General features: G+C 39.2%; 1 protein-coding gene across 1 annotated transcript in view; it reads left to right on the forward strand.

The window, feature by feature from the left end:
* PELI2 (pellino E3 ubiquitin protein ligase family member 2) overlaps positions 1-2,339 on the forward strand; it is a 209,502-nt gene extending 207,163 nt beyond the window's left edge. The window contains exon 6 of the mRNA XM_082619461.1: positions 946-2,339. Coding sequence (XP_082475587.1) covers positions 946-1,512 — 567 coding nt within the window. The 3' untranslated portion in view covers positions 1,513-2,339. The remainder of the gene's footprint in view (positions 1-945) is intronic.
* The last annotated feature ends 14,582 nt before the right edge of the window (positions 2,340-16,921 follow it).

Raw genomic sequence — 16,921 nt, forward strand, 5'->3', positions numbered from 1 at the left:
TGGGGAAGGACCGCTGTTGTCATTAAAGGACAACTTCCAGGCAAAGTGCCATCCAGGTGAACCCTGAGTGATGAGTGGGAGTTCGCCAGGCCCGGGGTGGGCTAGGGGTGGGGTGAGCCAGGATAGAGAACTCTAGGCAGAGGTCACTCATGGCACGTGCCAGAGGGCAGTGCCCCTGAGTGCATCCATAGAGCACAGGTGGCCCACGGAGACGGGGGTCAGGCTCCTGCGGATCATGTCTAACCGTGCTGCTCGTCAGCTGTTAATCAGTCTTGTGAGCACTTGGTACGTAGCACAGCCAGTCTCTAGGGGCAGGACAGAAATAAAGACGCAGATGTAGAGAGCGGACTTGAGGACATGGGGAGGGGGAAGGGTACACTGGGATTAAATGATGTTCCAAAGCTCACAGTGAGCGCTTCTGCTCCAGACCTTAGGAATGCAGGATAGATGATAGATTGTGTGAAGCCAGAAGGTCACCAGGAGTCGTTGGCACCACTATAGTATTTACTGCAGGGCCCCCCTAGGGGTCTTCTGGATTGGCTCTGGTCGACATGAGCATGAGTTGTCACCAGATGGACTGGCTGGACATCTCCTGTCCTTTATGAGACCAAGGAGGAGTTGTGTTGTTGACTTGAGGAGGAAAACTAAAAATCTAAGGAGATTTGTGACGTTTGTTAAAATAACCACTACGTTAATTGAACACGTAAAGTAAATGTATCCGCGCTTAGGGCTTTGTGTGTTTCACATACATGATTTACATCCAGTGTTCAGATGAGGAAAGGGAAGCTCAGGGAGGGTGAGTTACCCCCCTAGTCCTGTTTTGCAGGGAGGCCATGGGATAAACTGACCCCTGTGTTGACTACGGAGATGATCTTTAAGAGGACAAAAACTTTAGCATGGTTTCTCAAATTTTGCTTTTAAAAGGCATGTCTGTCAAACTTGTAGGTGGAAAGCGAGACCAACGTCCTGCAGGACGGCTCCCTCATCGACCTGTGCGGGGCCACCCTGCTCTGGAGAACAGCAGATGGCCTCTTTCACACCCCAACGCAGAAGCACATTGAAGCCCTGCGGCAGGAGATCAACGCTGCCCGGCCACAGTGTCCCGTGGGGCTCAACACCTTGGCCTTCCCCAGCATCAACAGGAAAGAGGTGGTGGAGGAGAAGCAGCCCTGGGCGTACCTCAGCTGTGGCCACGTGCACGGCTACCACAACTGGGGCCATCGGAGCGACACGGAGGCCAACGAGAGGGAGTGTCCCATGTGCAGGACTGTGGGCCCCTACGTGCCACTCTGGCTCGGCTGCGAGGCGGGCTTTTATGTAGACGCAGGACCACCCACTCATGCTTTCACCCCTTGTGGACATGTGTGCTCAGAGAAGTCTGCGAAATATTGGTCTCAGATCCCGCTGCCTCACGGGACTCACGCATTTCATGCCGCCTGCCCTTTCTGTGCCACGCAGCTGCTTGGGGAACAGAACTGCATCAAATTGATTTTCCAAGGTCCAGTTGACTGATGCCCTTTACAGCCATCGACGACGACGACTTTATTAACAAGTTACTGTGAAGATTTTGCCACTAACTCTAGATTTTACCTTTTTATAATACCGTTCATTAAGGGGAGGGCGGGGGTCCTGAGGCTGGGAAAAAAGAAGGGCGTGGTGATGAAACATGCCAGGCATCGATGATAACAGTGGTGTGTTGCATGCTCAAAACAGCAGCATCCTCATTGAAGTCTGCTTACTTAAACCATAATATCTTTCTAACAATTGGATTTAAAATGCCATGCTTTTATTTTAACCTTGGGGTTTTTAAAACAAGTTTTCTTTGTTAAATTTGGACAGGACTTTAAATCGCATTTTAAAACTGTAGAAGAAATTTACTCAACAGTTGTTGGCTCTGAACTGCAAACTTTGGTGCTGTGTGGAATAGGTGTTAGACATGCCGTATCTGGAAATACTTGATACAGGTTAGAATCTGACCAGACACCAAAGGGGCAGCTCTATAAGATGATGTTGGGGGACAGGAGACCTTAGGCACAGGTGATTGTTTTGAAATCTGGGGCTTTTCTCTGATTTTTCTTTTGAGGGGAGGAAATATTCATATGTTGTCATGTTTTTTTTTTAATTTCAGTGGAATTTAATTACTTTATACACACATTCATCAAATACCTTGGCATTTCAAACAAAGAGTTTCCCATAACTTTTTAGTCTGCCTTTTGTTATTTTTGGTCTGACATGGTCTATCCCTGATTCTCATCTTGCATGGCCAGAACTGTTTGGTTGATTAAAATGTAGCTGCTCTTAAACATTCATTAACTGAGAGTGGTTATTGCAGCAGAAAACACGGCCCAGGTAATGTAATATCAAGTTTACTTGCTTACTGAATAATTTAAGAGTGATTAAAAATAAGATTTTACTTTTTAAAACTACCCGTTGGAATTTCCTAAGTTTTTCTTAAGAAAGCCAAAATTCCGTGAACTTAAAAAGCAACATATTACAACAATACAGTCAGTTTTGTTCACCCCCTTTCTGCCTTCTGTCACCTTCCCTTGCCGCTTACAGAGCCCTATAAGTTTTGAAAATGTTTGCAAATCAAACTAAATTTAAATGTGATCATTAGATATACACAACACCAAGTGGTACATCTGCAGAGAGCATTTGAAATTACTGATTTCAAGAGAGCAAATGAGTGTTTACTGATGAATAATTAAATCAGAATTTCATATGAGCTCCACCAGCCCTCTCTGTTAGTTTCATTTCATTTTGAATAATAATTCTTGGATGTTCATTCTCTGTGCTCAGTACCAGTGTATCACTGTTCCCGTGATGTAAAGATCCTTTAGGACATGCGACCAGAGCTGGCTGGGATGAAATAGATTCCTGCCACATGGATGGAGCAAGCATGTTTAAATTAACATCCTCTTAAATTGGCCATTGCAGATTCATGCTGCATTTTTTTAACCTTTGTAAAGATATATGATTTATATGGTTCTAATCTACTGCATTCCTGTTTGAATTGGTTTTTCCATGGTTTGCCTACTAGCAAATATTTTGCCTATTTTCAAGTGTCCTAACCCATTTTGAAAGCCCTTTTCCTTAACGTGATAAGATCTATTAGTCTTGATTGCTGCTGCTTAAGTTGACTTAATATATAAAAATTTCATCCTCTCAGTTTTCAAATAGCTTTACTTTTCAGTGGAGATTATTGTTTATGAGGTGTTTTTGTTTTGGTGATTTTTAAATGCTGTGAAAATCCAACCACAGTGCTCTCATTGATAGCTTACTCAATTCTGTATAGCTTGCTTGACCTGCAGACAGAGAATGAAAGAAAACAATGAAATTGCCCAGAATATATCCAATGCCTTTTGATGTAGCCAGTCTCCCATGATTAGCTTTTACTGATGGAATATGTCTTTTCAGTCTGTGCCGCTTTAGGCTCCACAAAATGATACAGGAAGCACACGGTCCCTTTTCTTGCGATGTGGTTTGAAAGTGGTTTGAGGAGTCTTGATAACCCTAAAAAGCATTTTGTAAGGTAAATAAATAGTCTTGCATCTAGAAAGACTGGATTTTACCTATCAGAAGCTTTTTTTTTTTTTTTCCCAGAAAGTTACCATCTGATATAACTTTCTATTTCAAGGACTATAGTAGTTCAAGGTCTGGTAATTCCACATGCAATATATACCCCAAAATAGTTATCTTCCAACCTGAGAAGTTTGACTTATTAGTAAATTTGGGTAGAAATTCCAAGCTCTTGGAAGGGGCAACAGTGACCCCTGTGCCTCTGTTAGCACCACATCTTTTCCTTTGACTGACTTCCAAGTGAGGTCCCCTCTCCCCTGCCTAGAGAACCACAGCAAGGTGGCCCGTTTGCAGAAGGAAGCCTGGCTCATCTTGGCCACTGCTAGTAAGATCTGCTAACTTTGGTTAATGAGACTTTTTTCCCCTCTGGAAAAAATAAAGTGAGAATAAAGAACTCTAGCTCAGAGTACAGTAATACAGTTCAGAAAAGGTAACTTCTCAGAGGTTATGTCTGTTTTTATGTCTTGCTTGACATCACATTCAAGGGCAAATTCCACTCCCCAGGTATACACATAGGAAATTGCAGACCAGTTATCCTGATCTCAGCCTGACCAAAATGCCTTTTGTGACTAGGTTTCCAGAAGAGCTCCAATGATGTATTCCCATAGGTTTTTTTTTTTTCCAGTTGTTTACGCCAGTTTATTACAAAAAAAAAAAAAAAAAAAAAAAGATTTAGAGTGAATGGGATACAACTCTGAATATTTTTCTAGTCTGGAATTTTTTTTTATTATTACTAATCGGTGCTGCCAGGTCATGCATGCTGCAACACAACATTTCCCTTATTTGGTTTCGCTTTTTGCAAAAAGGGCTACAGTTCACACTGCAGAGTAAGTATTAAGCTTTCTGGGGTTTTTTCCCTAACTGTAGCCCAAAAGAATTAATCTTTTAATATAAATAGAGAGCATATTTATCATTCCTCGATAGTTAATTATAGAGTTTGGTACCTTTGTGCCTCAGGGAAGCCACGTGACATAACTGGTTATAGAATTTCAGGGTTAGGGTTTAAAGAAAGGAGAAAGCCATTGGAAAAATGATGGGCTCCTTTAAGGAGACGAATGAATCTGGATGCAGAAATATGCCAGGAGCTGGCATACACATGATTGTAGTAGAATTTATTTCCAGTAGCAGTAGGGAAATTATTTTAAGTTATTACATCTACTATATTAGTAAAGTTGAGGAGAACTCTTTTCTTCATAAAGCTTCAATGCTTTATTTTTGCTTACATAAAAAAAAAAAAAATTCAAACCCCTGTCATTTGGGAGCTCAGTATTGTTATTTGGGCACTTTTTGAGAGTTTAAAAAGGAGCATGTTTTCTCTTTCTTAATTTAAGTGTCACATAGATTATAGAATTGTTACCTGCAGTTCTATGATTTTGATCAACTTTTCTTTTTAAAGCCATTCTGTTCTTTGGATTTGCATGAAAGGATATATGATCACAACATTGTCAATGCTGGCTAAAAAACTTATCTTCATGCAATCCTGCCTTGTAACAGTGGAATTTCTAATAGACAAACCACAGAACCTTGATTTTAAGCTGGATCTAGTGCTGTTCTTTTGTCTGTAGCTCTTACATCCCCAGAGTTTAACCTTCATAGGCTGAGGGTATGAAGTTCCTCCTTTAATGCTAGAAGGAGAGCACAGCTCTGTTATCATTTCTTTATGACCCAGTCAAAGACCAATGAGACAACTCCAGGATCTTTTTAAAAGAATGTAAGCATTACTGAATCAGTAAAACAGAAGAAGGTTCAGTATTTCTTCTTAGTAAAACTAATATCCTCTCAAGTTTTCACCCTCATGCAGAATCCCTAGAGGAAGATAGGGAAAAGCAAGTATTTTTCCAGTTCTACTTAACTGTTTCTAAACAAAAATAAACTCGATGAAAGGGAAGTTGTTTCTTTTTAGCTGAGATGACATATTGTTTCTCTGTTTTAAATAGTCTAGAAGCTAAGAGGTTGGTCGTATTTACCATGTATAGTGTTATGAGCAGTTAAATTTTATGGATATATTTGTAAAACTGTTCTTTTATATTTCATGTCAAATTGAAAAGTTTATTTCTTCACTGTTATATCTGTGGAAATACAAGCCATTTTACAGGAAAAATCTTCAGAAACTATTAAACAGATCTCAGTATGTTTGTGAGTCGTTGTCTTCATCAGGACATTAGATAGGAAATGGATATAAAAGTAGACTTGACTTTTGCATTTTTCAAACTTATAATTTGATTGCAGACAGTTGAGCTGATCATTGTTTTATATTCTGCACAATACCTATTTAAACCTAGATTCTGAAAAATCTCAATTTTTTTATCTGAAAAATTCCATTGGTGTTTATATTTGTGACATTACATCACTGTCAAATAAATCTCACTTCTAGGAGAATTTAACCTGGCTTATAGAATTAATGGATTTTCTGCATGGCCATTATAGTCATATTGCTACCTTTGTGACAATCTTCATTCACTTTTAACAACATAAGCATATGTGTAAGCCTCCAAGCCTTAAACTAGTATGTCTTTAATAAGAAAAGGTATTTGACAGTTTTTTTCTCATCACATTGATATTTAAGGAGTCTAAGTATTGTTGAGGGAAATAGATTTTTCATCCCCCCCCTCAAAATATACATTTATATAGGCTTTTATTTCAGGATTAAGTATTCTAACACTTTAACAAATCTAAGATGCCATGATTTGTAAGATGCGTTATTATAAAAAAACATAGGGCCTCCCTGGTGGCGCAGTGGTTGAGAGTCCGCCTGCCGATGCAGGGGATACGGGTTCGTGCCCCGGTCTGGGAGGATCCCATATGCCGCGGAGCGGCTGGGCCCGTGAGCCATGGCCGCTGGGCCTGCGCATCCGGAGCCTGTGCTCCGCAACGGGAGAGGCCACAACAGTGAGAGGCCCGCATACCGCAAAAAGAAAAAAAAAACAAAAAAACAAAAAAACAAAAAAAACATAGCCAGTTACAATTGTGGGATGCATTCTGTTTTACAAGGGTGCCCGAACTATTCAATGGGGAAAGGAGTATTTAACAAATGGAGCTGGGATAACTAGCTATCCACATGCAAAAGAATGAAGTTAGACCCCTACCTGACACAATATACAAAAATTAACTCAAAATGGACAGAGAGCAAAAACTATAGAACAGAGTAAACCTTTGTGACCTTGGATTAGTCCGTGATTTCTTAAACACCAAAAAACACAAACATAAGAAAGAAGATAAACTGGACTTCAAAATTAAAATATTTTGTGCATCAAAAGACACTCTCAAAAGTAAAAAGAAAAAAAAAAGTAAAAAGACAACCCATACAATGGGAGAAGATGTTTGGAGATCATATAACTAATAAGGCAATTGTATCCAGAATACATGGAGAACTCATAACTCATCAAGAAAAGGACAGATAACCCAGTTAAAAAATGATCAAAAGATTTGAATACTTTTCCAAAGAAGATACACATGACCAATAAGCACATAAAGATTCCCAACATCATTAGGCATCAGAGAAATGCAAGTTAAAAACCACAGAATACCACTTTATACCCACTGTGATAGCTAAAATCAAAAAGACGTAACAAGTGTTGAGAATGTGTTGAAAAACTGGAACCCTCATACACTGTTGGTAGAACTGTAAAATGGTGCAACCACTTTGGAGCAGCAGTTTACAACTCAAAATGTAAAATATACAGTTACCACATGAGCCAGCATTTTCACTCCCAGCTATATACCAAAGAGGGTTGTGAAACTGAGCTTCTAGTTTGTAGCAAATAGGCTTCATTCAGCCTGCCCTGAGTTCCAAAGGGGAGATTCAAACAGCTGCAAATCAGGAAAGGGAGAGAATGCAGAAACAAAGGAGAAGCAGTCAAGAAACAAAAGTGTAGCAACAGGGCAGGATCCTGGTTCCTCCTCAAGAAATATAAATAACAATATATCTTTGACTTCTGCAGGAACTAAGGCCCCAGCCAGATGGAGGATGGTAACTTCAGGCTGAGGCAAGGTTCCTGGAGCACCACCCTGTTACCTCACCACCAACCAATCAGAAGAAAGTCACACACCCTGCAGCCCTCATCCCAAATGTTGCCTATAAAAACATGTCCCTGAAAAGCATCAGGGAATTCAGGTTTTTCTGAGCATGAGCCACCCTTCTCCTTGCTTGGCCCTGCAATAAACCTTTCTCTGCTCCAAACTCCAACGCTTCGGTTTGTTTGGGCTCCGTGTGCATTGGGCACACGAACCTGTGGTAATGGTTGCACAACTCTGAATGTGCTAAAAGCAACTGAGTTTTCTACTTTGAAGGGGTGACTTTTATGGTATGTGAATTATATGTCAAAACTAATTTTTAAAAGATACATGCTAAATTCAGAGGTGTTAGATTATGAAAAATGTGATTCCTAGAATTGAACTACAGTACCATACAGCAAAGGAAACGAAACAAAACGTAAAGACAACCAACAGACTAGGAGAAAATATTTACAAATGATGCGACTGAAAAGGGATTAATTTCCAAAATATACAAACAGCTCATACAATTCAACAACAAAAACAACCTAACTGAAAAATGCACAGAAGACCTAAATAGACATTTCTCCAAAGAAGATATACAGATAGCCAACAGGCACATGAAAAGATGTTCAACATCACTAATTATCAGAGAACTACAAATGAAAACTATGATGAAACACCACCTCACACGGGTCAAAATGGCCATAATTTTTAAATCTACAAATAAATGCTGGAGAGGGTGTAGAGAAAAGGGAACCCTCCTACACTGTTGGTGAGAACGTAGATTGGTGCAGCCACTATGGAGAACAGTATAGAGGTTCCTCAAGAAAACTAAAAATAGAGTTGCCATATGACCCAGCAATCCCACTCTTGGGCGTATACCCAGACCAAACTCTAATTCAAAAAGATACATGCACCCCTATGTTCCTAGCAGCACTATTCACAATAGCCAAGACATGGAAACAACCTAAATGTCCATTGACAGATGAATGGATAAAGAAGATATAGTACATATATACAATGGAACACGGCTCAGCCATATTTAAAAACAAGAACGCCATTTGCAGCAACATGGATGGACCTAGAGATTATCATACTAAGTGAAGTAAGTTAGAAAGAGAAAGACAAATATATGATATCACTCATATGTAGAATCTAAAATATGACACAAATGAACTTATCTACGAAACAAAACAGACTCACAGACATAGAGAACAGACTTGTGGTTGTCATGGGGGAAGGGATGGGGAAGGGATGGATTGGGAGTTTGAGATTAGCAGATGCAAACTATTATACATAGAATGGATAAACAAGAAGGTCCTACTGTATAGCACAGGGAACTATATTCAATATCCTGTGATAAACCATAATGGAAAAGAATATGAAAAAGAATGTGTGTTTATGTATGTACATATATATATATATATATATATCTGAATCACTTTGCTGTACAGCAGTAATTAACACAACACTGTAAGTCAACTATACCTCACTAAAATGAATTGAAAAATACAGTACTATACATTTTCTTAGTCACTGGGATAAAAATCAGGATCCTCAAATTTTTGCCTTCCTTGAGATGTTTTCCAGAGTCTTACAACATAGGTCATTTCTTTCAATCACACTTCCCCTTGTCATTAGATAAAGAGAACATACACATAAGCGTACTAAAAAGATTACAAGACAGCATCATATTCTTAAGGATTGTCTATTTTTGCTATGAGGATGAAAAAATAGAATATACTTTCTGAAAGAATAGAATGCTATTTTAAAGAAGAGAATGCTATTATAAGACCTCAAAATCTACTTTCTTTAAAAAGTATTTTTGAAAACAAAAACTTTTATAACCAAAATAAAAGCCGGTAGAAGTCCATTGTAAAAAAAATTAAAACCTGGTAAGTATGAAATTCATAATCCCACCACCCAGAGAGAAACACTTAACATTTGGAGGTTTATCTTTTCTAAACTTAAATGAATTTTTAACCATGACTTCAATTTCATTCAGGTCTTACTTTTAGTTATTTAATTACAAGGACTTTTTAATGTAAATTAGGAAATGTGGCTTTGGGAACAGAGGGAAAAATGACGACTTATATATCTGTAGTGGGTTTCTCAGTAAACAGCTGCAGAAGCAAGTTCTCTCTCCCAGAGACACAAAATGTGCCCAAGGGTGGCCAAATGAGACCACAGTGGTTATGGCTGCCAAAGCTGTAAGCCTAAGAAAATTATGTTCAACCTGTTGTGGCCCCTTGAATGCCCATTGCCAATTGTGGACATGTGTTAGAATGCCCAAAGGGACTATTCTTAAGCATTGCTTCCTTCTTGTATCTTCTAAACAGGCTCTAGTTGAATATCAAGGCTATTCTTATTAAAGAGGTATAATGGACATTTTTGCCTAATTCCAGGTTCAAACTTGAGCTAACATCAGAGTGCCCTGAGGTGTTTGCTTATAATGCAGATTCCTTAGTCACATCAACAGAGGCTGATGTTCTAGTTCTAGGTCTCTCCAGGAATTTACACTTGATGGACAACCTAGATGACTCTGCAGGTGATCCATGTTCCATGCTTTGAGAAATCCTTCAACTAAATGATTGTATTGATTGTATGCCTCTGTAGTACAAGTAACTAATTCCACATTGTGCTCATTGGTTTTGGTTCTCCCAACATAGTTCCCTTGGAACTTGAGGTATATGGCCCCACATGGAGATGGGAATGGATGGCCTAGCCAGTCAAGTGTTCTTCCTGCCCTGTGATTCTAGCTCCCATCTTCTCTTATGTGACTAGACCTGACTCAACTCCACTGCATCTTTTCTAAACTTCCATTCCCTATCCTTTAGTATTGATTTCTTTAGTACATACCTTTAACCATTTCCACCTTACAGGGAAAAAAATCTCCAAAAATTCTCAGATTAGTTTGAGGGAGTTCAGGGTTAAAGATGAGATTTATACATAATTCTGGGAACTTGCTGAGTTCTCAAAATTGTTATTTAACATGATGGAAACTTGCTATGGATCAGTAAACTGGGTATCATCACAGCCCAGTTCACAGATTTGGGGTTCCTATTATCTAGTTATATATTTCTGAGAAAACTTGGAAGGGAACATTTTTTAATCCCAGGGTTTGATTTCTGCATACATTCTGGAAATGTTCTGCTATTTAGATCCATTGGGTTAAATGGATGGGCAAGTATTTCCTTATCTTTAAAACAGAGTGGTGGGCTTCCCTGGTGGCACAGTGGTTGAGAGTCTGCCTGCCAGCGCAGGGGATGCGGGTTTGTGCCCCAGTCCGGGAAGATCCCACATGCCGCAGAGCGGCTGGGCCCGTGAGCCATGGCCACTGAGCCTGCGGGTCCGGAGCCTGTGCTCTGCAATGGGAGAGGCCACAACAGTGAGAGGCCCGTGTACTGCAAAAAAAAAAAAAAAAAAAACCCCACAAAACAGAGTGGTAATAATGCTTCAATTCCTTAGAGATGTGAAGGTAACATAGGAACTATGGTACATAATTGCTCAATAAACAATAGTGGTTTATAATGTTCCCTTGCAAGTGAAACTGAGCAGGACCCTGTGGGGCCCTCCCAGGTACAAATACTTTCCATGTCCTCTCTTTCTTTTTTGTAGGAAATAGGCTTCATTCAGCCTCCTTGACCTTCCCTGAGTTCCAAAAGGCAGATTCAAACAGTTGCTAATCAGGGAAGTGAGAGAATGCAGAATCAAAGGAGTGACAATCAAGAAACAATAATACATGGATGCAACTAGAGATTATCATAGTAAGTGAAGTAAGTCAGAAAGAGAAAGACAAATACCATATGATATCACTTATATGTGGAATCTAAAATGACACAAATGAACTTATCTATGAAACAAAAACAGATTCACAGAGAACAGACTTGTGGTTGCCAAGTGGGAGGGTGGTGGGGAAGGGATGGATTGGGAGTTTGCAATTAGCAGATGCAAACTATTGCAGATAGAATGGATAAACAACAAGGTCCTACTGTATGGCTCAGGGAACTATATTCAATATCCTGTGATAAACCATAATGGAAAAGAATATGAAACAGAATTTATATAATATATATATGTATAACTGAATCAGTTTGCTGTACAGCAGAAATTAACACAACATTGTAAATCAACTATACTTCAATAAAATAAAATAAAATAAAATTTTTGGCCACGCCCCGTGGCAGGCATGTGGGATCTTAGTTCCCCAACCAGGGATCAAACCCACACCCCCTGCATTGGAAGCACAGTCTTAACAACTGGACTGCCAGGGAAGTCGTAAATAAAAAAATTTTTTTAAAAAAGGAACAATAGTGCAGCGATGGGGCAATGTCCTAGTTCCTCCTCAAAAGCTACACACAACAACATCTTTGAGTTCTTCTGTAGGAACTAAGGCCCCCCACCCAGGTGGAGGGTGATAACTTCAGGCTGAGCACAAGATTCCTTGAACACCACCCAGTTACCTCACCACCAACCAATCAGAAGAAAGTCTGCACACAGTGGAAGATAACAAAGACTCTGATCCCCTCCCCAAACGGTTAATGGCAATTAACTTCCCTTTTCTCCTTTTAAGACTTTCAAGGTCAAACAGAATCTTTGGAGCTGGTTTTTGGACACAAGTCCACCTTCTCCCCAGGTTGCCAACCTCCTGAATAAAGCAACCTTTCCTTTCCAACCAACACTTGTTTCTCAAGTACTGGCTTTCCAGCAGTGAGCATCCAAACCTGAGTTTGGTAATATAAGATACTTCCCAATGTGTCATCTTTAGAATTTAAGTCTCAGAAAATGTTCTGCAAAAGAAGGCCTTATAACCTCATAACCTTGAGAAATAATCTAGTACCTCCCATATTTATTTGACAACAGAGCCCCTTTTTTTCTCATATAGTATATTTTAAATTCTTGAGGAGAGCTTTAATTGTTAGGCTTTAGCCATTATGGACCTATTGCCCCACATTCTCAAGATTACTTATTTTAAATGAAACAAACGAGCATAAGCCCAATATTGGCCATTGTTATTCATGTAGTTCTAAACCCTAATCTTTAAATAAATACACTGTTTTTGCTTATGCACAGCTCTGACTTAAAACATTTTAATAGATTTTATGCTGGTGACCATGTAATGATATTTTATGAAAAGAATAGCAAATATACTTGTGACTATATATTTGAGAATATGACTATTGACAATTATGCACCACTCTTTCAGTTGGTAGATGTTTCTTAATATTAAATGCATTTATTTTTGATAGTCTCAAAGTCCCATTATGTTTATTAGAATTAGTTTATTCACTTGGAACACTGAACCTCATGGATTTGATGGACAGCAAGCTGGATTACCACCCTGTGTTGCATTAGGATCTTTGATTGGTTCTCCTGTTAGTTTCTTGTAGAGTAAGAGTAAAAATTCATTTAAGACACTACAACCTATACTATTAAATCCAATAAACTACCCAAATTTCAAGTCCCTGCAGCCCATCAACATTTCCATTGAATGAGAACTCCTTATTTATCTGAACCAATTGATTGTAGTTAGATTTTTTTTATGATAGTCTGCTTATATTTCTAAATCTTTAGGATGAAATCTGCTTTAGAAAATGAAGGTTTCAGTGATGAATTGAATCTGAATCAACATGACTGAAATTTAAAAACAAAGCCAATGCAGTCAGTGGGAAGAGCATTGAGTTAGGTGTTACTTTCTGGTAATTGTGTGACCTCTAATTAATTGTGTGAGCTCAGGCAAGTGTCTTCATCTCTCTGCCTATTTTTCCCATGGGAGATGATGAAATTAGATTAAAAATTGATCATATGTCATGTCACAAAACAAGTCTCAAGAAATTTAGGAGACTGATATTATGCTAAGTATCTTTTCCTGCCATAATGGAATAAAACTAGGAAATAACAACATAAGGGGAACTGGAAATTTCACCAAAAAAATGTAGAACTTCAACAGCACACTCTTGAGCAACCACTGGGTCAAAGGGGAAATTAAAAAGGAAATTAGACAATACCTCAGGGCAAATAAAAATGAAATTACAACATATCAAAATTCATACACTAAGAAATTCATAATATTAAGTGCATACATTAAGAAAAAGAGAGATCTCAAACAATGTAATTTTATACCTCAAAGAGTTAGAAAGAGAACAAATTGAGCTCAAAATTAGAAGGAAGGAATTAAAGAGCAGAAATAAAATAGAAAAGTTTTAAAAATAGGAAACAAACGAGTTGGTTTTTTGAAAAGACGAAAAAATTTACAAACTCTTAAGCTAGACTAAGAAAGAAATAAAATCCAAATAAAATCAGAAATGAAAGAAGAGACAATATAACTGATGACACAAATAAAAACGATCACAAGAGACTACTATGAACAATTATCCACCAGCAAACTGGATAACCTAGAAGATAAGGAATAATTTCCTAATAATATAGGACCTAGCAAAACTAAATCATGAAGAAACAGAAAGCCTAAACAGACCCATAACTACTACGGAGACTGACTCAGTAATAGAAAATCTCCCAAAGAAAGCCCAGGATCAGACGGCTTCCCTGGTAAATTCTACCAAACATGTGAAGAAGAATTAGTGCTAATCATCTCAAACTCCTCCCAAAAATTGGAAAGGGGGGAACCCTTCCAAATTCATCTTATGAGGTCAGCATTACCCTAATAATAAAGCTAGATGAAGACTTTATAAGAAATGAAAACTATAGGCCTATATCTCTGGTGAATATAGAAGCAAAAATCCTCAACAAAATACTAGCAAAGTTAATCCAACAGCACATTAAAAGGATCTTACACCATAACCAAGTGGGATTTTTCCCTGAGTTGTAAGGATGATTCAATATATGAAGTTCAATTAATACGATATATCACGTCATAAGAATAAAGGATAAAAATTGCATGATTGGGAGTGGCCAAGATGGCAGAGTGGAGGACCCTAAGCTCACCTCCTCTCATGAGCACACCAGAATAACAATCTGCACAACCACCATCACTGAAAAAGACTGAAACCTACCAGAAAAGATCCTCTACAACTAAACACATAAGGACAGAACCATAACGAGACTGGTAGGAGAGGCAGACTTGTGATATCATCAAATCCCATACCCCTCAGGGTGGGTAAACCACAAACTGGAAAATAGTTTCATTACAGAGGTTTTCCCACAGGAGTGAGAGTTCTGAGCCCCACGTCAGGTGCCCTACCCCAGGGGCCCAGCCCGGCAGAGCATTTGGCTTTGAAGGCCAGCGGGGCTTGATTGCAGGAAGTCACAGAATGAGGGGAAATAGAGGCTTCACTCTTAAAGGGAGCACACAAAATCTCATGCACACTGACCAAGGACAAAAGCAGTAATTTGATAGGCAGCTGGGCCAGACCTACCTGCTGGTCTTGGAGCATCTCATAGGGAGGTGAAGAGCAGGTGTCGCCCACTCCGGGGACATAGACATTGGTGGCGGATACATCATTGAGCATTCATCTACATGGTCTGTCCTGGAGGCTGACATTCTGGCACCAAGACCAGGTCCCACCCAACAGCCTCTAGACTGCAGTGCTGGGATGCCTCAGGCCAAACAACAAACTGAGCAGGGACAGAGACCCACCCATCAGCAGACAGGCTGCCTAAAGATTTCCTGAGCTCACAGCCACCACTAGACATGCCCCTAGACATGGCCCTGCACACCAGAGAACCGAGATTCAGCTCTACCCACCAGGGGAGCAGGCACCGGCCCTTCCCATCAGGAAGCCTGCACAAACCTCTAGACAAGCCTCACCCACCACGGGGCAGGCACCAGAAGCAAGAAAACTACAGCGCCTCAGCCTCAGATCAAGTCTGCAAATGCAGGCCAGACACCACCCAGGGACCAGCTGGCCCCTGGTCCTTGGGTGACAAGAGGGGAGTGCACTGCTGGGACACATAGGACATCTCCTACAGAGGGCCACTTCTACAAGGTCAAGAAACGTAACCAGTCTACCACATACATAAAAATACAAATAGCAATTTAGACAAAATGAGGCGACAGAGGACTATGTATCATATGAAGAAACAAGACGAAACCCCAGAAGAACTAAGTGATGTAGAGACAGGCAATCTACCTGAGAAAGACTTCAGAGTAATGACTGTAAAGATGATCAAAGAACATGGGAGGAAAATGGATGCACAGAGCTAGAAATGAGAACTTTTTAAACAAAGAATTAGAAAATATAAAGAACAACCAAACAATTAAAAAATACAATAACTGAAATGAAAAATACACTAGAAGGAATCAAGAGTAGACTAAGTGAGGCAGAAGAAAGGATCATTAACTGGAAGACAGAATAGTGGACATCACTGCTGCCAAACAGAAAAAAAAAGGAATGAAAATAAATGAGAGTTTAAGAGACTACCGGGACAACGTCAAGTATGCCAATATTTGCATTATAGGAGTCCCAGAAGAAGAGAGAGAGAAAGGGCCTGAGAAAATATTTGAAGAGATAATAGCTGAAAAATAGCTGAAAAATTCCCTAACCTGGGGAAGGAAATAGTCACCCAAGTCCAGGAAGCACAGAGAGTTCAATGCAGAATTAAGCCACAGAAGAATACACCACAACACATTGTAATCAAAATGTCAAAAGTTAAAGATAAAGGGTGTGGGGCAAAGGGAACCCGCCTACATTGTTGGTGGGAATAATAAATTGGTGCAACTACTATGGAGAACAGTATGGAGGTTCCTTAAGAAACTAAAAATAGAGTTACCACATGATCCAACAATCCCACTCCTAGGCATATATCCAGAAAAGATGAAAACAAATTAGACAAAGATACATGAGTCCCAATGTTCATTGCAGCACTATTTACAATAGCCAAAACATGGAAGCAACCTAAATGTCCATCGACAGAGGAATAGACAAAGAAGATGTGATATATATATATACAATGGAGTACTACTCAGCCATAAAAGAGAACAAAATAATTCCGTTTGCAGCAACATGGGTGGACATGGAGATTATCATACTAAGTGAAATAAGTCAGAGAAAGACAAATATCATAAGATATCACTTATATGTGGAACCTAATAAAAAATGATACAGATGAACTTATTTACAAAACAGAAACAGACTCACAGATCTCAAAATTAAACTTATGGTTACCATAGGAGAAACATGTGGGGAAGTGATAAATTAGGAGTTTAAGATTAACATATACACAGTATTATATATAAAACAGATAACTAATAAGGCCCTACTGTACAGAACAGGGAACTCTACTCAATATTCTGTAATAACCTATATGAGAAAAGAATCTAAAAAAGAATGGAGATTATATATACACATACATATATATATACACACACGCACACACAAACACATAC

The sequence above is a fragment of the Mesoplodon mirus genome (genome assembly GCF_964341445.2).
Source record: "Mesoplodon mirus genome assembly, chromosome: 4".
Lineage (NCBI taxonomy): Eukaryota > Metazoa > Chordata > Mammalia > Artiodactyla > Ziphiidae > Mesoplodon > Mesoplodon mirus.